At 35.6% G+C, this 24,706-nt stretch overlaps 2 protein-coding genes across 11 annotated transcripts in view; both read right to left on the reverse strand.

The window, feature by feature from the left end:
• The window catches only part of EVI5 (ecotropic viral integration site 5), a 227,345-nt gene that overhangs the window by 16,237 nt on the left and 186,402 nt on the right, over positions 1–24,706 (reverse strand). For all 10 annotated transcript variants that reach the window (XR_005019724.1, XM_036850975.1, XM_036850955.1 and 7 more), the window contains one exon: positions 15,116–15,211. Coding sequence is in view for 9 of the 10 variants with exons in the window: in XM_036850975.1 (XP_036706870.1) it covers positions 15,116–15,211 (96 nt within the window). In the remaining variant the exon portion in view is untranslated. The remainder of the gene's footprint in view (positions 1–15,115; positions 15,212–24,706) is intronic.
• LOC118894643 (golgin-45-like) lies at positions 15,843–18,058 on the reverse strand. The gene is given in 2 exon segments (XM_036851043.1): positions 15,843–17,892; positions 17,895–18,058. Coding segments are annotated over 2 exon segments (1,203 nt in total). The 5' UTR covers positions 17,923–18,058; the 3' UTR covers positions 15,843–16,717.

Below are 24,706 nucleotides of genomic sequence, written 5' to 3' on the forward strand. Positions count from 1 at the left end.
ACATTTACACTTAGTAGGATAGCTATCAAAAAAAGAGAGAGTAACAAGTATTGGCAAAGATGTGAAGAAACTAGAACCCTCATAAACAGCCAGCGGGAATATGCAATGGTACAGCTTCTTTGGAAAACAGTATGGCAGTTCCTCAAATGGTTAAGCATAGAGTTACCATATGACCCAGCAATTTCATTACTAAGTGTACATTCAAGACAAATGAAAATATGCTCACAAAGAAACCTGTACATAAATGCTTGCAGCAGCATTATTTATAATAGCCCCAAAGTGGGAACAACCCAAATGTCCATCAACTCATGCATGGATAAATAAATTATGGTATATCTATATGAAGGAATATTATTAGGCAATAAGAAGGAATGAAGTACTGATACATGCTACTATTTACATGGATGAACTTTGAAAACATTACGTTAAGTACAAGAAACCAGTCACAGATGACCACATATTGTATAATTCCATTAAATGAAATGTCCATAATAGGGAAATCAATAGAGACAGAAAGTAGATTAGTGTTTGCCTAGAGCTGGGGGACGGGAACTCGGGGGAAATGAGGAGTGACTGCTAATGGGAATGTGATTAATTTTTGAGTGATAAAAGTGTTCTGAAATTTATTGTGGTGATGACTGCACAACTCTGTGAATATATAAAAAACCACTGGATTGCACATTTTAAATGGGTGAACTGTACTGTATGTGAATTAAAGCTCAATAAAGCTGTTTTATATATTAAATATCTACATCTATATCTATCTATTTACATATATATTGGATAGCCATTTTGTGGATATGTTTTCAATGGAGATATTGCCGGACTGAAAAGAAATAATTTTCTGTTTAGGAAATATAGAAAGTTTAATTGATTAAAAACATTCACCAACAATATTAACCTTTAACATCTAGTTTTCTCCTCAACAGAAAAAAAAATGATGGCTACCTTCTACAGTTTCATTTTAAACAGGCAGAAAATATTTGCAATAAAATGTTTAATCCTTTAGACTGAAGTTAAAGGAGATGAATGCATTTATAGTATTTACTTTCTTCATAAACTAAAACTAACTCCTGATGGAAAAATAATTTTAAATATATACCATATATATATATATATATATATAGCCACACACCCACACTATTTTATCACTGAACACAAAATAAGCTTTCAAACAGACAAGGTTAGTATCCCTTTCTTCCTCATTCGGAGGTGCTCACAGGCTGCTTAGTTAAGATTGGGTACTTGCAAACCACATGACCTCATGAATGCTATCTTATCATATCACAGGTTCCTCACACTGACCACAACAACTTAAATCAGACAGGCAGGAAAGGAGCACTGAGTCTTTGACAAGTATTATTGGTATGACATTTTCAGCTGTTCAGCTTGTGGGGAGTGAAAATCTGATTATCTCACGTCCAACTGCATCTGTGAGATATGGTCCATGAAAAGCACATGATTTACTGCACTAAAGACTTCCAACCACAATGTAAAATTTTTAGTTTTTGTAAATCAGAGAGAGTTAGCTATTCATCTTTTATCGATTTTCCTTTAATCGACACAGTAAATTTATGGAGCACATTTTCAAATGTTCCTAGTTTGAAAAACTGTCAATACTATGTTACTGTTTCTTTTAAAAACTAGCATTTTAAAATTGAATTACATGAGGCAAAAAAAAAAAAAAAAGTTTTAAAAAATGACTGACTATATTTCAAGATCAGTGTAGTTGAAGAAACTGGACTAATATTTAAGAATAGATAGCACTAAAAAACAAGTGTGAAGTACTGGATAGCTTGGTGAATAATAGCACAAGAATATCTGAACTAGATTGAAAAGATTCAAATTGGCTCTGAAATGAATCATTTGAGCCAAAGCCTTAAAAGGAAAATAACTCAAAACATAATCAAGGAAGAAGACTGTATTTTATGGATTTCCTCTTGTTTGATTAAGAAAGCTTTACCCTCAGCCATCAGATCAATCTCTACAAATGATTTTTTCACTACCACACACTAAAAACAGACTGATCAGGGGAAGGCTCTCTCTGGTTTCAGAGGTGCCCCTTTTTACTGATTTCCCTCCTACTTTTTAAGCTGTTCCTTCTTTACTTGCTCTCTGCTTGCCTCCAAACCTTTGCATATGACGGCTTCTCTACCTGAAATATCCTTCTACTTTCCTTTTCCTGGCTATCTTCTATTCTTCCTTCAATACAGAGTTTAGGCAGCCCCACGCCCAGAGACTTTCTCACGTTTCTAGGCCGTGGTACCATACGGTTCTACCATAGCACTGCCCATACTGACTGGCTCTCCCTACCAGTCTGAATTCCTTAACAATTGGGACTATGGCTTTTCCACACCCAGCACAGGACTGGGATGGAAAGGACTTTAAAGATCACTTAGTATAACTGTTTTGGGATGCAGAAACTGAGGGAAAGCCTGAGGCATGCCTGGGAGCTAAAAGATGTCCAAATGTTCACTGACTGAATGAATGTATGAAGTAAACTGGCATCCTAAGGTCACACAGTTAATCAGTGGCAGAACTAGGCCTACAATCCAGGATGACAGTTTCTCAACCACCTGCAGTAAGATGGAGAGCAAAGACACAAAATTCAGAAACTAAACTTATCAAATGAAAAAACCCAAAGAACAACAAACAAAATCCGGAAGTGCTATTAAGAACCTGATAAATTGCATGGATATCTATTTTTCCCCTCTTCTCTATTTTATGAATGTGTTTAGCAGTAGTGACATGATAGTGAAGGAGAAAGTAAGAGGTGAAGAGTAGTGATAATCAGCTTTCAAATAAATGAAAGAAATTTAAAAAATGAACACTGAAGTCTTGAAACCTGAGTACATGAGTAAATTCACTGGATTTTAAAATCATAGCTCATTTTGGTTGCCCCATATCAGGTTGAATGAAATCTTCAAGCACATCTTATTAGTATCATTCCAAATTTCAACAAATAATACTGTAGTCATGCTAAAACCTTATTGGTATCATACATACGATTGAAATGGCTTTAGGCATTTATATCTTATTTTCCTCATGTCTTAGATTTAAGAGTATACTATTATATGGCCTCTTCGCGGGAAGGCTGAAAGCAAGTCTCTTCCACCCCTATTGAATTAAATCTGTTTAAGAACTGCTGTAAGTAACTATAAAAACTGTCACTCTAGGCTTTATAGTTAGCTCCATTTCCTTTAAAAAAAATGCTTATTATCATCCACCTTTATTTCTCATAACCCAAGTGGTATCTGACATGCAGTTTCCCTTGAAGTGGTTTCTTGTGAGGTATGTTTCCAATCTAATAGTCGTAAGAGTAATCATTGGGACCATTTATTAAGCAATTTACAGATCAGTACAGTTGTCCCTCAGTGTCCAAAGGAGATTGGTTCCAGGACCCTGTGGATACCAAAATCCACAGACACTCAAGTCCCTCATATAAAATGGTGTAGTATTTGCATATAACCTGTGCACATCCTCCTATATAATTTAAGTAATCTCTAAATGAGTTATAATACCTAATACAATGTAAATGCTATGTAAATAGTTGTAAATACAATGTAAATACTATGTAAATAGTTGCATGTGTGACAAATTCAAGTTTTGCTTTTTGAAACTTTCTGGAATATTTATTTTTCGAATATTTTCAATCTGAGGTTGGCGGGATCCGCGGATATGGAACCCGCAGATGGGGAGGGCCGACTATACTAATAAACACTGTTTCACTACCTTACATTTGAAAATCCAGCTATACTCATTTGATGTAAAGTACTATTAGTGCCAGAAAACGCAAAAATGCTCAAAGACTAATGGGTCTGTAAAGAAAAAAAAAGATACTGAAGCTAGCCTTAAAGAGCTCCCACTGGTCAAATTCAGGACAATTTGAACACCATGAGAACTAACTGAATCCATCAGTTTATGGTACTGCGTCAGGACTTTCGAAAGACTCTAAGAAATATAAGGCTGAATAAGACACAACTTTTGCCATCAAGGAATGCACAGCTTAGCTTGCCCTGGAGCATCAAGGACAGTAGAACAGCCACTAATTAAAATAAATGAAATTAAGTGCTGTGTTTGCTCCCATTTCTGAACTATCAAGTATTATCAGTACCAACCATATAGTCTTTACCAAATTAACTGTTCTGCTTCTTCCCATCAGACTGTAAATTCCTTGAGAGTAAGACTACACTGTACTTCCTATAGTGTCTGGCACAATATCAGAAAAAATTCCACCTGACACAGCTTAATATCCAAGTCTGACTTTACACTTCTAACTGGTTCTGTTCCTTGGCCAGTGTGATATTATCTCTTGAGGATATTTACTTGGTCCTTAATTCTGAGTGCCAGATCCAAACCCCTAGCTCTAGATTGCTTCTGTATTCTCTAAAATGGCTGCTCACCCAGAGTTTATCCTCGAAATTTCGTAACAAACCCTTCTGGAGGCATGTCCTACTTCAGTCAATATTCCTAAGAGGCTTCCTTCCTTGGTATCTCATCTTTTCTACATTCTAATTTCTTTTCCTGCCTTGTTTTCTTTTAATTTAAATTGGAGTATAGTTGATTTACAATGCTGTATTAGTTTCAGGTGTACAGCAAATTGTTTTATATTTTTAATTTTTCTTTCCTAAGTGATTTCATTATCTCACCCTCTCCTACCAGACCTTTTTTTTTTTTTTTCATATTCTCATGATTCAACTCCAATTCCTTAATGAAATTACCATCATTAGAAACACATTTTTCATTAACAAATTAAAAAATCTCTTTTTACCTACAGCAGGAACAGGATACCTAGATGCATGTAATTAGGCAGAAAACACTCTTTTTATGAATGTAACATAAAACTAGAAAATGGTCTAAAAGTCATGAATAAAAGTAAGGTATCCTGTGTGGGATTATTATAGCTTTTCTTTATATGAATGTGGTATATTATTCTTTTTGGAGGCAAAGAATGAATGGCAAGACATATCCCTGGAGATTAAAAAAAATTAATCTGGAAACAATTGCTGGAAGTTTGGTCACCAGTTAAATATCAAACTCATATATATATATATATATTCCTATATATGTATCTCTGAAAATCATATATATATGATTTTCAGATTCTTTTCCATTATAGGTTATTACAAGATATTGAGTATAGTTCCCTGTGCTATACAGTAGATCCCTGTTACCTATTGTATATATAGTAATGTGTATATGTCAATTCCAAACTCCTAATTTCTCTCCCCCTTTCCCCTTTGGTAACCTAAGTTTGTTTTCTATGTCTGTGAGTCTATTTCTGTTTCGTAAATAAGTTCATTTGTATGATTTTTTAAGATTCCACATATAAGTGATATCATATATTTGTCTTTCTCTAAATAACAGACTCTTGAAACAGAATGTACTGAATAGCTGAGCTCATTTATGTCCTTGAGTAAGCTTGTATTTCTTAAATAATATGTATATATAAAATTGGGTTGGCTATCTTTACCTAATTCTAGGTTTCTAGAAATGTCAAATTTGGCTAAAAAATCTCAGTTGCCTCTGTTTTCAGAAAATCATCTAATATTTAAAAGCTAAGATTTTAGTGGCAACCACTGGAAACTGAAGCAGAATCTGAAGGGTCAAGTCCCCAGTCTCAGATCAAATAAAAGTTCAGAACCTGAAGCTGAAGGAAAAGTAAAGAATACTAAGTGAGAGTAGATTTCTACTATCTAGACACTGGGTTCTCATCTGAAAGAGGTAGTTAATTTTAATTCAATTAAACATCTATGAAACTCCTACTCTGTCTACCATGAGACAGCTAAATTGGTCGGCAGGACTGGTAGGGCAGTGGGATGTAGTAAATCAGAGGCCAGAGCTCCTGGGCAGTAGTTCCGTCTCTGCCACAAAATAGCTGTGCAACTTTGGGTAAGTCCCTTTAAGTCTTGGGCCCTCAGCTTCCTCATTTACCAAGTGAACAACTAGATAAACTTTAAGAACATGCCTGGTTTAAAAAAAACATAAATCTGAAATCTCAGCTTTAAGTCTTTTACATAGTGATATTATTCCAGACATAAAATATTGTACATTGTACAATCATTTTTTAATGTTATGACTTCAAATAAGATAAGCTGCTTACCGAAGATAAAATGGAACATATAAGAGAAACAGGAGTAATAACACTCATTTAAAGAAGTCATTAAGAATCAATTTTTTTATCAGTAAATGGAGGTTTTAAGATTAAAAACCGGTGCTAAACGTTTCATTCAAGGGCCTTTAAAGCAATTTTCATAGGAGTACAATTATAATCTCTCATTATCTACATAGGACCTTTTTTTGGGGCAGCAGAGAAAAAGAATTTACTTGCACTGAGGCTTGTGTGAGCTCCTGCATGGTACTTCACATTGCTCTAACTAGAGAAAGAACAAGTTGAAGGAAATAATTTCTTTTATTAAGAAGCTTCTACACTGAGAAACCTAGCACTTTTCACTGTAAAAACATACATGAAGGCTTAAAATCCCACATTTTGAAAAATTTCTTAAACAATAATCTTAAAATTAAAATTCAGTTATCAGGGCTTCCCTGGTGGCACAGTGGTTAAGAATCCGCCTGCCAATGCAAGGGACACGGGTTCAAGCCCTGGTCCGGGAAGATCCTACATGCCGCGGAACAACTAAGCCCGTGCGCCACAACTACTGAGCCTGCGTTCTAGAGCCCACGAGCCACAACTACTGAGCCCGTGTGCCACAACTACTGAAGTCCATGCGCCTAGAGCCCATGCTCCGCAACAAGAGAAGCCACCACAATGAGAAGTCTGCGCACCGCAATGAAGAGTAGCCCCTGCTCGCCGCAACTAGAGAAAGCCCGCACGCAGCAACAAAGACCCAGTGCAGCCAAAAATAAATAAATAATAAAGTAGTTGTATTTCTAAAAAAGATAATTCAATTATCAACAGCCATCAGTACAAATAGAAAACACTATTTTTGATTCTTATTTCTGCCTCCAGATACAGATTGTTTTGTTATCAAAGCTGTTCGTAAGAATGTAAATTCTATTCTAGGTTACCACTCTGTAAACTAGGTAATATACTCAGAGCTTTGCAACATTTAAAAGGAAACAAACACTGGCAGAAACAGTCAGCATAGAATAAGCATCCAGTTAAGAAAACAAAAACAAAATCATTCAGTTGGACAAAAAGAGGAAAAAATAGCTGCCAATATCTACAGAGCCAAATGACTAAGTTCTTTTCTACCTTTATTCTGGTTTTAATGCCTAGATGAAAATCAATGTTTATTGAGTCTTTAAAAAGCTTCTTCTTCTTCTTTTTTTATTTTAAAATTCAAGTTCAAGTGGTTTTATTAACTATTTTTAAACTGAAAAATACAGGGAAGAAAAAAAGACTCAAACAGTACCAAAGGGTCATCTGTCATTTGACTCTTAAAGATCCTTATTTCAAAAATTCTAGTTTGATAACAAAATGAGTATACATATTACACATATTAAGAATGTTTAGGATACCAAAAATAAATTTTGGTAGATATTTAGTTAAATCCATAGCTCAGGTATACATAAACAGAGTTATCAGAATTTAAAAACTTAAAGATTACATGTATAAACATTTTCTAAGCCAAACTTCAGTAAGGGCTTTGTTTAGATTTCTTTTTATTTACTCAAACTCCTAACTTCATACTTGGCTAGAAGAAAAAAAAGATTCTAGTGACATACGACGACTTAACTTAAAAAACCTGCCTCCCCAACAAAGGAGACAGGAAGACAGAAGACCTTTTGGAAACCAGCACAATGTCTATCCTTAGAGAGAAAGTTGGTTCCACTTACCCAGATTGTACGTTGTTTAGAGCATCCTGTAATAGTTCTTCCTTTTTTTTTTTTTTTGTCCTGAAATAGCTAACAGTTCTCTAATTTCTTCAAGAAGGAGGTGTTAGTAATCGTTCAGTGACAGACCACAGATCGATCCTTCTCAAGTTCTTTCATAAATCATCCACCGTTTTCTGATAAATGGTGAAAAATGATGACGAAATCTCTTTAAATAAATTCATTCTTCAGATGGATCAGGGAAGTTTAAAAATCTAATTAAAACAACTATGCTGAAATGCTTCTTTCTTGAAAGTCTCCTTTCGGGGGGGCTCCTATATCTTCACACTTCCCAGTTCCCCTCCTATCCCACTGGTGGTTTTAGTCTCCTTTGCTGGCTCTCTTGACCTTAAAGGTCAGGAGTGCCACAAACTTGCTCCTGGACCCCCTTCTCTTTATCTACAAATGCCATTTGTATGCCAATGACTAGTAAACCTATTTTTAGCCCTGACCTCTTTTTTAGAACCTCATACTCACATATCCATTGTCTACCTGCTATTTTCATTTTAATGTTTAACAGGAATCTCAATCTTAACATAAACAAAACAAAGCTTTGGATCTTCTACCCTTCCCTAACCTCAGTAAATGGCACCAACCATTCACTCAACTATGAAGCCAAAAATCTCTGGAGTCACTGACTGCGCTCTCATGTCCCTCATACAATCCATCTGCAAGTTCTCTGCCTCTAAAACATATCTCTAATACATCCACGTTGCTAAGATTTCCACTTCTGCCATCCTTCTATGTCACCTTTGCTCTTACCTGGACTATTTTATTTTAACAGCCTCCTAATGAGCTTCCCTATTTCCATTCTTACTTTCCTACAATCAATTCACCATATAGCAGGCAGGGCAAATCAAATCACATCACTCTTTGCTTAAAACCATTCCCACTCAACCAAGAATAAAATTCAAATGATTTATCCTGGCTTACAAAACACTGTATATGATTTGACTCTGTCTTCCTCTCTAATCTTACCTCATACCATTTTTTCCCACCCTATGCTACACTCCAGCCACATTAGTATGGTTTCTCAAAAAGTTCACTTCATTTTTGTCTAGGGTCTTTGTGCTAGTTGTTTCTTGTGCCAGGCATGATCTTTCCACTGTTTTTCGCACATCAGGAAGCTTCTTAGCACTCCTATCACAACTTATATATGTTATGTTATCAGCAAAGCCTTTCACAATCATTGCTTCATTAAAAACATTTTCATGGAGTACCTACCACACGCCAATATTGTTCTGGATGCTGGGGGGAAGGTACCCAATCTTCTTAGTAATTAGGGAAATACACATTAAAACCATAATGAGAATCCTCTTCACAGTCAAACAGTGACTAAAATTAGATAAAGATTGACAATCCTACATGCTGATGAGGATGTAGAACAATAGAAACTATCTTTACTGCTCATGGGAGTATAAATAACAGCAATGTTCTTAAAAGGCCAAAATGGAAGTAATTCAAATATTTACAAACAGAATAGATAAATTGTGGTATATTTATACAAAGAAAAGTTACACAGCAATGAGAATGAATAACCTATAGCTACATTTTAAAATAACATGGTTAAACTGCACAAACAACTTTGAGCAAAAGCAGCAAGACACAAAAGAATATATACCATAAGAAGCCATTTATATAAAATTCAAAAACTGAAAACTACTGTATTAGAAACTGATATCCTGGTTATTTTTGAGGAGGAGGGAGTGAGGAGAGGTTGGGACAGAATATGAATGGAGCTCTGGGGTCTATTTCTTGGACCTGGATGGTGGTTACATGGGTGTGATTACTGTGATAACTTATTGAGCAACAAACTTGTCACCTGGGCACTTTTCTGTAAGTTTTACTTCTATAGAAAAGTTTTAAAAGGGTTTGTGTTCTTTAGATTGTTCAATTTTTATGATTATGAACCCATACTATTACAGAACGTTAAGGATAATAGCTTATGGACTCATACTAGAAGGTCTTCTTTATGAAAAGAGCCATGAAGAAACTGTTGTTTGGTCTTAGTATCAGGAATAGGTGTGGCTCTTCTAACCAACCGGTCTGTTTTTATCACATAGACACTATGAAAAGTTTAAATTGACCAGGTTTCCCCCTTCTGTTGACTGTTGAAAACCTTAGAGCCAAGTTTGAGGCCCACTTATAAAAATGTATAAGATGCTTTTGTGGTATGCTATTTTGTATTGGTCTTACTCAAGGCTCCATATTATATTCCCAGTTTACCTTCTCTCACAAAAGTAGAGTTTGCTATTTTGTATCATTTGCAAACTTCCTTTATCCTATCTGGAACAAGGCAGGGTATTAGCGAATAAAAGTGCTTTAATGGTTTTTTTCTCTTTCTTTTTAAAAATATATGGTTTGCTTTGGTTTTACTTCATTCTCGTTTTTTTTTTTTTTTTAATATTTCATTCCACTGGACCACCAGGGAAGTCCCTCATTCTCATTTAATGCACTGTAATCTGACTAAAAGTCCTGATCCTGAATTCCAGCTTCTGCCACTTACTGGTTATGTGACTTTGGACAAGTTATTTAGCCTTGGTGAGCCTATAATATGGGAAAAATAATTTTTCACAGGATAATTGTGAAGATTAAAATAATTATCCAAAAGATCAATACCTGGTTTAGCAACAACCACATAGAAAGCTTAATAAAAATGGGGAATATTTGCTTTATATAGAAAAGCTACTAAGTGAATAGAACTAGAATTACTTTCGTGAGACTTTATCGATATAAAGCACATTAAAACTATTTTATTAAGACATAAAAATTGAGCAAAGGTGCATAATGGGGAAATATTTAATTGTAGTATAAGTGAACTATCTTCAGTCTGGAATACATTTACCTATTCCTAGAACATCCACTGGAACACATCACCATCAAGAACAAGTGACAACATAAAATTTGTACTCCAAAAACATTTTCAAATCAGCTGTTTAGTGTGCATTTTCGCGTGAAACAATACTGTCTGTAAATGGTAGCAAGGCTTCAAGGAACCCAGAGAAGCTTAGTCAACTGATAATTTGGGTGAACCATATATGATTATACTTCTCAATATGTCAATACATAAATGAGTTCTGAGTACATTTCCTTTGGCTTCTAAATGAGATTAACTTTCTACCTCCTTCTATCTCTCTTTCCTGGCATTTAGAAAATATTCTTCGTCTTTAGTGGTCGGCAGCTGCAAGAAGACAGATCAGCATTGAAAAAGTAGATGGCTTATTCATTTCTGGAATCTACATTTTTGTTTTATGGCTCCGACTAAAATGTTCCTGATGTCCAGTCTGCCTGAAAAAATTTCATTTTTCAAAACCCAGCCCAGATGCTGTTGCCATCTTATCCCTGTATGTTTCAAAGCAGGCTATATAGCATATGGTAGTTAAGTGCACGGATGGGCTTAAAGTCATATAAGTCTAACATTCTACCTCTATCACTGACTAGTGTATGACCATGGAGAGTTACTTAATACCCCAGAACCTCAGTTTTATGACAAGTAAAGCATGAATAATAATGATGCTACCTATTTCAGAGGACTATTGTGAAGATTAAAACAAATAAAGGAAGTATAATACTTAGTACAGTGCCTGACACAGAGCAGCTGTTGAATGAATGGTAGCTACTATAATGCTATACTTTTCATTATGTATTACAATTTGTTTATTTGTACGCCTATCTCCTTTGTTAGACTGTGAGCCCCTTGAGGCTATGGATTCTGTTTCAATCTTCTTTACCTTCAGTTCTAAACCCAGTGCCTAGTATAGAGTAGGTGCTGTGATGATAGATGGGTGAAAGGGCAGGAGGTGGGAAGATGGGATAACGAAAGCACTTAAATTGGGACCTTGGGTCTTTTCTATGTCTCCCATGAGGACAGAATGTAGGGTTAAGGGGAGGATTTAACCACAGCTCCTGCCAGGTCTGGGGCAGCAAGAGTTTCCACAGTGGCTTCTGTGAAGCTCTTGGCAGGGTAAAAGGCTTCAAATTAAAAGACTGCTATGGTAGGTAGGTAATATTAGGAGCAAAATTAGGTGGTGAGGGTAGGAATCGCAGGAGTTGGGAGTCATAGAAATCACATGGATGGATGACAGTAAGCTGCAGAAAGTGAAGATAAATCTCTATTTGCAATGTTAACAGAGAGAGCCCTTGTGGCTACGTCAACAGCAGAATTTACTTATTGGATATATGCAGATTCATGTGTCAAGGAGGACAACACAGTTAAAATATTGTCATTAATTGATATTCTTCAGATTTTAAACACTGATGACATGTTTTCTAATCTAACGTCTCTGTAAGCAGCACAGAAAAGAACAGGCCAAACTGGATTAGATCCTGGCTCAACCATTTACTATTTGCATCATCTTGGGAAAAGTTACTTAATCATTGTGAGTCTGTTTCCACATCCATTCAACTGAGGATACCACCATCATATGGGATTATTATGAAGATTAGTAGTAATAAATATGAAGTGTCTGACACAATGCTTGGCCAACAGACCAATGAATAGTATCTATTATTGTTATTTTATAGATTAACAATATATTCAGCCATTCATAAAAAATAACCTGCTTAATCCTCTTTACTATTTCATACAGCTAACTATGCTAAGTGGTCATAGCTGTTAAAACATGTACAACATTGCTGTATCTTCAGGAAGATGAATCTACAAAGTTTGTCTCACTATTTCCTTCAACACTTCAAGAAGTACAAAGATCAGCTAACAAAGTGACTATTAACAGTCACATGCTCAAATACAACATTAATACTTAAAAGTCAATTCTTATGTTGAAAGCCAAAGATTCTGGCAAATTCTAGCATACAGACAAAAGTTAAGTTGGAGCAATTAGATTGACTTCAGTTCTCTTTTTTTTCCCACTGTGAAGTGCTATCACAAGAATGAAAAAAACACTAGACTAAAGAAGTGACTTGTCTAAACTTCTCAAGAAGCTGATCCAACAGAGTAATTTTTATAGTAAGTTGACTACAACCAGTTATCTCAGTTTAAACGTTCACTTGTTTTCACTTATCCTTTCTTTAGTTATAAAACTTTGAACAGTTTTAACAGTTTTTAACATATATTAAAATCTGCTCAGAAAACATAATGAAAAGAAGTCTCCAACTGGAGACCTATAGCGGTTTCACATTACCTATAATAGTAAACTTAATCTCTTCTAGCTTTGAAGATTCACCATAAGCTGGTTCTATTCAATCTAACCTTATTTCCACAACTCAGTCGCATTAATTCTTTTTTTTAAAAAATAAATTTATTTATTTTGTTTATTTATTTTTGGCTGTGTTGGGTCTTCGTTGCAGCATGTGGGCTTTCTCTAGTTGTGACATGTGAGCGGGGGCTACTCTTCATTGCGGTGTGCGGGCTTCTCATTGCGGTGGCTTCTCTTGTTGTGGAGCATGGGCTCTAGGCGCGTGGGCTTCAGTAGTTGTGGCACGCGGGCTCAGTAGTTGTGGCTCACGGGCTCTAGAGTGCAGTCCCAGCAGTTGTGGCACACGGGTTTAGCTGCTCCGTGGCATGCGGGCTTTTCCTGGACCAGGGCTCAAACCCGTGTCCCCTGCGTTGGCAGGCGGATTCTTAACCACTGAGCCACCAGGGAAGCCCAGTTGCATTAATTCTTAATCGAATCTGGCCTCCTCTAAACTCCCAACCCCATACCCACTCTCACCTCTGTGTGCTTGTGTGGTCCCCAGCTGTACTCATTCTCCTCTCTACTATGCTTTCTAACTGGGACTTGGTTAAGCCCAGGACTCTGGCCTATTCTGAATCACCCAATTAGCATCTTATCACAAACTGTTCTAGTTTTTAATTTGCACAATCTAGCTCTTTATTTTAACAGAAGAAACTTCTACCTGTTAAGTAATTTTCTTTTCATGTTTGCATAAGATAAAAGATTGCTTTCACAAGCCACAGAAAAAACCCTACATTAAAGTTAAACCTCATGAACTATTATATTTTCTGCCATTCCTGATGAGGAGAATATCATTATTTTTAGTTAAGGTACATTCCTTATCACTAGATGTCAAAATTATAAATGGGAGATTGCTTCATTTTAGTCATAATTTCCTTTGAGAAAATCTTTGAACATAAGGAATAATTCCTAGGGTTCTCAAAAGAATAAGGGTTTCTAGAACATGCTTATTTGTAACTTGTTCTTTCATTCATGGCTATCAGATCAGAACAGATTATAAAAAATGCACACAAATAGGTAAAGATTATACATGATCCTGAATCCCTCAAATGTTATCAGAGCTGAAAATCAATATTTATAAGCATGATCTCCCAAATTTCAGGACAAATTAAATTAAACCACATCTAAGATTTATCATTTTTGTTAATGTTTTGTTTTTTCATTCAGATTTTACTTAGATTGACTGCCTCCAGGAGGTATTACCCAAAACATTCAGACTTTCACTGAAGAGTGTAATACCAGGAAAGGGTAATATCCAAACTTTTTCCTTTGAGGTTTAAATTAATTTAGTGAAGAAAATGAGTTTCTTTCTTAACAAATGAGGTTTATGTTACCCATTCAAATCTCATCACTGTGAATAAACATTATTGTACAAATAATTCAAGGTAAGAAACACACTTTTCCATTCATGTTTAGCCAGATATTTATCATTAAAAAAAAAAAAAAGGAAACTGACCTACAGCCACATTAATAAAAAGTGTCTCTCTAATCAAACACATTATTTTAAATAATTTAAATTACCTAGTATAGTATCTAGTAAAACTATCTGAAAATTTCATGAGCTGAATCTCACAGATTCAAGGTAGTGCCAGTTTAAAAAGTATTTAGATACTAAGAAATCTGTTAACTGATATTAGGCAAGTATCCTTTTTTGCAATCTCAGTAATACCGCTTGGGAAAAAGAAGACAAGATTAAAAAAAACTTCCCTCTATCCACAACGGTAAATACCACAAATCTACTATAGAGGTAAAAAGAAAATTTTCGTTTAATTTAAGTAACTGTGACACCTAGACAAACTACCTTTTCAGATCACAATAAAAAAGTGAAATATTTGCCATACAAATATTAATTGATCGTTTCAGATCATGATTAAAGAGGTTTAAGGAAAATAAATCCACAATATTGGAACAGAAAAATTCATGTTAAAAAGAAGGTAATCTTCCAAAATATTATTATTAATCATAATCAAAGATTCACAGAAAATATTTACCATGAAAGAGTCAGTCATAAGCAATAATAAAGTGTTGTGTCAATACAGAGGAAGGAAGAAAGAAATATGTGAAGATCAAAATTTATCACTTACCTCATGATTCAGCTCTGCTATCTGATCTTTCAGTTCCCTAATGTACTGGTTAGAATCAGACTTGTTAAGCTGTCCTTGAAGCTTTCCTTCTTCTTTCTGTTTTGTGACAATACAACAAAGCAAAATCAAGAGACAATTTTCACAGCATATACTCGAACATTTGAAGATATAGGACAGCATAAGGGCATATCCTTTAATTGGCTAAATTCTGAACAAATCTATTCTCAAACTATTTCTGTACAATAATTAATAGTAAACTATATTGAATATTTCTAAATAGTGCTTATTAATTATATTAATACAATCTATAAAATGTACCTTTTGAGAGACCCTTAGAAATCAATAATCAAATGGGTCTACTAGTGAAAAAAATTACCCTAGAATTCAAAAGCCATTTATCCAGTTTTTTTTTTTTTTTTGAAGGTAGAGAAATTCATTGCCACTTGAAACTATAACTCAGATGAATCAGACCAAAACAAAACAAAACAAAACCATTAAGTTGACATTAAAACATATTGTTATTTGATCAGATTTGTCTTTTGAGGATTTCTTTACTGATAGGCACTTCTGCAACCACTTAGGGTAATTTGGTATAAACATTTTGTGGACATTTTTAAAGGTGTATAAAAGGATGTTTGATGATAGCCAGTCATAAGTAAATAATAATATATATGACATAAAAATTAATTGATGAATTGCATTTTTGAGTTTTGAACAATGTCTAGAAAGATCCTACTTTCTCTGCCATATTTCATAAGTATCAAATTGGATATTCCTGTTGTGCTGCAATTGCCAAAATGAGCTCAATAGTTAGAATGTTTCTTCTATATATCAAGTTGCATCCATTCAAAATATGGAATCCCCTGCACAAAACCAAAATGAGAACATGTTTTGCTCAAGCATTTGTTAATGTGGCTGTAAAATATTTAAAAGTTTCCTAACATATAGCATTTATTTTTAAAGTAGTCCCTTCACCCACAGTATTTCCATAAGACTCTTTTGTAGCCCCTAAAAATCACCAAAAAGGGAAAGGACTCCTATCCCACTCCCTCCCCGACCCCTGCCAGCTACTTTTACTTTAGAGTAGGGGTCAGAAAACTTTTTCTGTAAAGGACCAGATAGTAAATATTTTAGGCTTTGCTAGTCATACAAACCCTGTTGTAGCTACTCAATTCTGTTGTAGCACATGAAACCAACCACAGACAACAGTACATGAATGGGTGTGGTTGCATATGACCCAAGGCTGTAGTCTGCCAATCCTTGCTTTAGAGTACAGAAATTAGTTTGCTTATGTAAAATATATAGCAAGATAGATAAATAATAAATTAGGGCCTAAAAGAAAGGTACAGAATCTTTTTCTTTTAGTCCTTTAGGAAAACCATCCTGTAATGCCTGTATTGTCTATTTTAAATATATCTACACAGTTTCATTTTTTCCTTACCCTGAGATATTTATTAAGAAAAGGTAATCCAGAGTCCAGTACATGAAACATCTTTGGGGATATATATTATTTAAATAGAAAGTGATAATACTTCTAGCATTAAAAGAACCCCAGCTGCCAAATAATAATGACTCTATAGTGTGCCTCCAACATATTGACTGTTAAAGGGCAATAAGTTCTCCCTGGCAGTGATTACAGCAATTGAAAGTTATATTTTCATATCTTGTATAGGGATGAAATCGTCCAATATTTTTCTTTGTAGCAAGTAAGGTGGTTGGTGAAGACTTAGAAAATGGATTATCAGGTGAGCTCTCTGTACAGCTTACTGGATCCAAACTGCGTAGAACCGTTTCAGCCATTTTTTCTGCTGGGGTGCTGCAGAATTCAACTGTTGATGGAAACTTTTTTTGACCATTAGTGCCAACATTTCCCAGAAGACGAGAATTTATTGCTTTTGCCAACTTGTGATTTGTTAACGCTAGTTCTGCTGTGCTGTGAGGTTGCGCGCTAGGGTAGTAAGTTTGCTCTCTTCCCCACTGCAAGGAGACCAAGAGCTCCTCCAACAACTTCTGCGCAGCTATCATTTCCTGACGAAACTGTTCCCGTTCACTCAGGAGATCTTGTATAGCACTCTGTGCATCACGGTTTTGACGCTGTAAAGCTGCTCTGGAGTTGGTTAACTCATCTGCCATAACCCTGCTTGCAAGGAATTTACTTCGCCACACATCACACTGTATCGACATCCGTTCTAACTGTTCGGAAAGCTGAGCTATGTTTCGACCTAGGGCTTCGTTTTCTAAAATAAGCTGATTTTTCTCACGGGCTAGACGTTCAAAGTGATACTGAAGATCATCCCCAACAGAAGCCACCAGCAGCTTTTTTAACTCACGATTGACCTCTGACTGTACTCTGAGCTGGTTTGAAAGACCTTCTTTGTCCTGTAGTAACCTCCTTTCAGAGTTCTTGAGCTTTTCCAATATATTCTTCACCTCGGATAGTTCCTTTTTGGGTTCTTCAACTCCCTCTGGCTGGCCAAGGAGTTCTCCTTTATGATGTCCCAGAGACTTAACCTTTGCATTTTTGTTGGGGATATCATGGGTTATAGCGGCTTTGGGAACTAATATTCTTACAGCTTTGACTTCCACTGCTTTTTCAGCGAGAATCTTCCCTAGCTGAAGAACGCCTGGGCTCTCTGATGGAACTGCTTTCTTTCGTGGACTTGGAAGGATGTGATGCTTTATAGGTTGGATTCCAGGAGTAACTTTCAATAGATTAGGTGGCTCCTCAGTTTCCATTCCATCATCCCGCTCCTCGAATTGGGATGAAGTAAGGAGGACTTGGTTTCTAAGCTTTCAAGAGTAGTCATTTTTTTCACCAATAAAAATGCACCCCAAGACTTCTACTGAAAAACCTCTCAGACTCTTACTCTTCCTATTGCAGGGGGCCTCACTTTACAGGTTCTTCGTCTAGCTCTCACTGGGCTAACTTCTCCATACACTACTCTTGCATTCTCTATCCAGTTATTTTGAGGGCAAATGCTTTTCTATCCATTCTATAAGAGATTCAATGCTTAGCTGAGAAGGTGGTAATCCTCCTACAGCTACACTACGAACCTGCTTTTGCTGGGGAACAGAGAAGGAAAAAAAACAGGTTCTCCAAACCACTCTTAAAAGGGGAGGACAGCTCTGAATCTCTTCTGTTTAATTAGCTCAGGAATGTGATTAAAAGGTGCTCCAATCCTTAGAACTAGTTCTAGAATCATGCTGGGATCATTTGCCAGGGAAGTAGACTAGGAAGGGGAGGAGCTGCCTTTTTCTTATACCACCTGAAAACAAATGTGAACTTTGAAGGTAAAGAGCTTATTAAAGAGTGAAAACAGGAGTTTTAAAGGCTTATTAAAGAGTGTTTTTGTTATCTCCAGATTATTTGTTTAGGAAGTTGATGCTTAAAATGTTCAGAAGCTCTGATGCAGAGACATCTACTGAAACTACTCATGCCAGAAAAGTACCAATTCACTTTCAATAGTCATCACTCAGTTTCCTTCCATGGAGACAACCACTGTTGACAGTTTTTTTAGTGTAGTCTTTCCATGGTATTTTGTACATATATAATCAAACACACATGTATACACACATATTTTTACTCATACTATCGACACTATACAAGCTGTTCTACACTTGCTATTATCTCTCAAGAATACAACTTGAAGATCATTCAACATCAGTATACATAGAGCAGAAAGATAATACATTTTGATTTGAGAGAGCTCTGAAGTTCCTGTAAAAGTTATCTTAGTGGTATCTAAATATTTATCGGTTTTTTAAAAGTAGGTTTTAAAAGGTGCCTTAGGTTCTGTACAGTTACCTTGCGTGTAATGGGTTGTAGTGAAGAGCATTTTCCAATGTGGAAAATGTTTCTTTCCACTCACAGTAAGAAGGGACCTTGGACATTATCCGGTTTGGACCTTTGATTGCAGCCAAATCCAGCCTCTACTTTTCTTCTACACACCTTCCCCTAACATCCTTGGCAGAAAGAAGAACTAGACAGAGCTGCTCCAGCAACAGAATGGGTAGCTCCTTGCAGAGTCAGGGCACCATGCCAACAGGATTGCTCTTCTGTGTTAAACTATCTTTGCCACCTTGATTTCATTCTTATGTACCCCTGGCGTGTTCTGCAAATCCTTTCATCAAGTTATTCCTATACGTACCTTTTTTTATTTATTTTTTTATTTTTTCCTTTTGGCAACACTGCCTTAAAAACCTTTTACGGGAATTTGGTTGCTGAAGCAGTTGATTAACTAATGTTTGTATAGATGTAAAGAACAACTACTGTTTCTACAGGCTTTAAAACTTTTCTTATACATTTAAACACATGAATATCACAAATAATCATCTAAGCAAAGAACTTAACAATTACTATATCCAAATATGCAGGGCTTCTTAATATATACAAAAGACACCTATGGTTTTAGCCACATTCCCATATTTAAGAAAAATTTTTTTTGAAAATTTAGTTAGAAATATTACGTATGATGCCAGAGAAATGATAGCAGAAACCAATAGAACAGCAGGGATACCAAGTCAGGATCCTAATCAAACCATCTCTGAAGCCTTCCTTACCTGTTTTTTCAGGTATATGAACCAATAAAGTCTCTTTATTATTTAAACCAGTTCCAATATGGATTTGTCACTTGCAACCAAAAAAAAAAAAATAAAAGCTAACATATCTTGAGCACTTTATTAAACCCTCACAATTGAGGTTCCCCACAGGAATTAAGCCCTAATGCCTAAAGCATCATTGTATGTAATGATTTAACTTACCTCCTATACATCTAAAATGGTACCAGCTATGTACCATCCTTAGAAGAACTGAGAAAACAGTTACTCAATTTTCTGTAGGACTTAATTCTCTTGTGGAGCTGTGGTGGAGAAAGACTGGGGCTTACAATGAGCTAGGAATTGTCCTAAGCCCTTTATATGTAATCATCACAACAACCCTGTGTAATAGGTATTATTTTTATTCATATTTCCTAGATAAGGAAACTTAAATGAAAGACTGAGTGAACTGGCTGCCTAAGAGTCACAGCAACAGTTGACACATTTTTCACCTTAAATTTACAGCACTATGAACATGAGAAATAATGAAACAGAAGAGAATATATGGAAATCTATGCAAAGGATCACACAAATTAGCTTTCTTGGATTTGTTACAAAAATCTTTACATATTTATTTCAGCCTCCGCTGATTTAAACGGTAATTGCAATATCAAAAGAGTTAAAGATAAAATGCTATATAGCAGGGACTTCCCTGGTGGCGCAGTGGTTGAGAATCTGCCTGCCAATGCAGGGGACACGGGTTCGAGCCCTGGTCTGGGAAGATTCCACATGCCGTGGAGCAACTGGGCCCGTGAGCCACAACTACTGAGCTCGCGTGCTGCAATTACTGAAGCCTGCGCACCTAGAGCCCATGCTCCGCAACAAGAGAAGCCCGCGCACCGCAAGGAAGTACTCTTCCCCGCTGCCCACAACTAGAGAAAGCCTGCGCGCAGCAACAAAGACCCAATGCAGCCAAAAAAAAAAACCAAAAAGCTATAGCAACTTGCATTTATGGCCCTAAGCTAATGACCCATATTATCAATTTACAGTTGTCTAATACCACTTACATCTACTTATACCTGCATCTTATTTTTAATCACTCCACTTTTTAAATGAAATATTTCAAAGGCACAGAATAAGAACAAAAGAGTATTAATAATATAGACTAATGAACTCACCACCCAAATTCAGCCTGTTTCATAACCATCTCATTCTAAGATTTTCCTTGGCTCTAGACTTCCTCCGCCTTAGTCCTGTATATCTCAAAGATCGAAAAGATGATATCAAGCAGAAGGGATTAAGTAGTGAGTGCATGAGAGAAGGAAGAGAAGGAATAATGTAGGAAAAAAATTTTTGGAGGGAGAATATTCATTGACGTAAATAAAATAAATGAAGCCGTTATTCTTATAGAATGTACTTTCTAAATCCCATATGTGACATGAGAAATGGCAGCAGAAATTTAGTAAATAAATATACTTCCAAAGCAGGGTAATTTGATAAGAATTGCTCATTTTAATTTATGTGTTCAGCTATCCTTTTTGATGGCTTTAAATTTTAGTCTAATTTTACTATCATGTCATATTAATTCCCTTGAAATGGTTGATTAAATGGAAAGTACAATCCACTACTAGGGAGAAATCCTTCTGAATGAAATAAGCTAAATGTTTATGGTTTGGAATCAGACTTGGAGAAAGGTGATTTTAAATCAGGTCCCAATAAAGGCAAAGGTCTTGAGGATTTTGAACACTGCATAGCAATATCATCATGTGGGATAACATAAAATTTTCAGGGCAAATAAAATGACAAAGCACAAGGTAAGCTCTAGTATTGTAAGAAAGAAACTCAAAAACGCAGAAATGCTTTAGGTCTGAATGGCTGTAGAATGACCAGTAACAATAAGTAATACCATTTCTTCCCTACAGGAAAACTTGCATGAAAAAAATGCTTGGCAAGATAGAAATCATTAAATCTGTTTTACAGAAAGTGATCAAGGGACTTCCCTGGTGGTGCAGTGGTTAAGAATCCAGCTGCCAATGCAGGGGACATGGGTTCGATCCCTGATCTGGGAAGATCCCAGATGCCGCGGAGCAACTAAGCCCGTGTGCCACAACTACTGAGCCTGCGCTCTAGAGCCCGCGTGCCACAACTACTGAAGACCGCACACCTAGAGCCTGTGCTGCGCAACAAGAGAAGCCACCGCGAGGAGCCCACACACCGCAACGAAGAGTAGCCCCCGCTCGCCACAACTAGAGATAGCCCATGCGCAGCAATGAAGACCCAACGCAGCCAAAAATAAATAAATAAAATAAATTAAAAAAAAAAATTTTTTTAAAGCGATCAAGTGACTTCAAAGATTTGTTTCTTCCAAAGGTGGGTCTTTGTAGGGTTTTGGCTAAAAAGTTTGTTACAGCACTTCGATTTCTTTGGAGGAAAGGTAGTGTTTAATGAAAAACAGGGCAGTTAAGAAATTTTACCATAAAAAATGGAATGCTTTTAACTTAAAAAAAAAGACTCCTGAAAGATCTTGTGAAAATCAAAGAAGCCCTCTTAGATTTTATGACTAAAAAAACAGTGTTCTTCGAATTTCTATTAACTGCAGAAAAAAGCAGAATTTCAAAGAGAAACACTTTATATGTTTGATCAAATCTAATTGCATGTAGTTGTTCTTTTTAGATTTAAATACAAAGGTTACTATTGGGTCTTTTTCTTTTTTTTTTGCAAAACTTTTACAAATAAAAAGATTCTGATGCCCATCAAACCACTGTTTCTGTGGACAGACAGACAGATACCCCAATAAACAACCTATAAGGCACACTGGCTAAACTGAAGAAAGAGGAAGGGTGATTAAGCAACTCCAGGCTCTAGCAGTGACCCCAGGAGAAGACAGTCACCATCCTGGCACACTTGTCACACATTAGTAGAACACCAGTGTGACAGACACAACAGCTGGAAAGCTCTGCTTGGGGCATTTTGATTCAATAGTCTGCTTTAAGGGAATATAGCTGATATTTCAAAAATAGAAGTAAAAAATGAGAGATGTCCTAAATGCTATTTAATAAATTGAAATGTATAAAAATGACCTTTAATCTAAAAGTCTGTGATTTTTATGTTCTACAAATAGGGTCTCATTTAAATATGTTAATATAAAGCCTTTTAAGGATCCTTTTTAAATGTAAAAACTGAATAACAGTATATTTCCAACACCAAAAAATACAACTAACTATTATATTCTAATAAGTCGATATCAATTTAATTTCACTTCTGAGGCAGTTCATTCAATTTTCTAATGTTTAAGGTTTTTTTGCAAGTATTTTTACAGCTTTCTATTTTCAAGCAATGTCCACATGGTTCTTTCTGATAAGCAGGTGGGAAAATGTCAGCTACGCTAATAAATTTACCAGGAACCTGCATTTTCTTGAGGTTTTCTTTTGGTCCAGCTGATAACAAAAACAGATTGCCAGTTAACTGGTTTCCTAAGCAAAACTAATAAGGTAAGTAACAAACTTAAAGAGATCCAACATATAAACAATTTTGGCAATTGTCAGTAATTTCAGTGAACAGACCTTAAATACATTATCTTTTTTCACACAGCAAAAGAAACTATATCAAGAGAGCATAAAGTAACTTTATGAAAGTTTTAAATGCATATTTCACTCTTAGATCTATCTTTGAATGATTATTTTAGGAATTACCATTATGAAGTCTAAAATAATCTAATTCATATTAAGGCCTTAAGCCACTGAGCTTTATGTATGAGCCTCTTAGTCAAAAGGTCATTAATAACTCTAGTTAATAATACGCAAGCTTAAGTGACTGGGGTAAAGTATGACAACTTTAACTTACTCTGACATGCATCAAAAATATAAGTGAGCTAGAATGGTGGGTGGGTAGGTATCTGATAAAGCAACATTTAAAACAAATATATCAAAATATTAGTTTTAGAATGGAGGTGGTGAGTTTATGATGTTCACTATACAATTCTTTCAACTTCTGTATGTTTGAAATTATTCATAATAAAATACGGGGAGGAAGAGTCATCGATAAAAAGCTTTTATCTCTTAAAATTAATTTCCTCTCCCTCCCCAGCCTGCTAAAAAGTAAGCACTTGGTCCACACTGTTCTTCATTTACATATGTGAAAAGACACATATCTACCAAAGGTTACTTAATGTTTCTTCATTTAAAAATCCATGTTTTGCTCTAGAATGGATACTATTTTCTTCACATTTTACTGAAAACTTAAGAAACTAAAAAGCAATATGATTAAATCATACAATTAGTACTTCATTAAGACAGAATATAATTTTGGAGCAGGCTAAATTATAGTTCATCTCTATAATATTTTGTAGTAGATTTTATGGTTGTTACCTCAAGATCCATTCTCTCTCCCTCATTATGTAGTGGTGATAGAATTGGAATTATCCTGATCCTTACTTAACTCCACAGGTATGCCCTGATTGGTGGGGTTTAACTCAAACAAGATGATCACATCTATTTTGCACAGTGATTGGTTCAGGGGTTTCTCAAAGTGTGACACTCAAAACTTTTGCTGGAAAGTATGGGGTACAGTTTCTTATTCTGGATATTACGATATGTGGGTATAAAGCTCACCCGTAAGCCATTTTAACACAATAAGGAAAACCTCCTGAAGATAAAAATGACAAGGAGGACTGAGCCTTAAGAATCATGGTTAAATACAACAAAATGGAGCTCAAACCAAACTTCCTGAAGCACACCCTACTTCTGGACTTTTCAGGCATGTAAGCCAATAAATCGCCTTTATCATTTAAGCCATATTATTTATGCCATTAACAAATCCAGAATTGGGTTGCCTGCAATAAAAACATCCTACCTAATAAATATTTGAAAAAATATGGCTAAGTAAATAAACACCATGATATAAACAACATAATCTATGAAATGCTTAAAACAATGATTCCTAATGATGATTATGGAAAAAAAAATCACTTTGGGAGTTTTGTAAACATGTAGATTAAGAGAACCAATTTCTGACCTACTGAATTCTAAATGTCTGGGAATGGAGCTTGAAAATCAG

Source organism: Balaenoptera musculus, chromosome 1, assembly GCF_009873245.2.
Source record: "Balaenoptera musculus isolate JJ_BM4_2016_0621 chromosome 1, mBalMus1.pri.v3, whole genome shotgun sequence".
NCBI classification, from domain to species: Eukaryota; Metazoa; Chordata; class Mammalia; order Artiodactyla; family Balaenopteridae; genus Balaenoptera; species Balaenoptera musculus.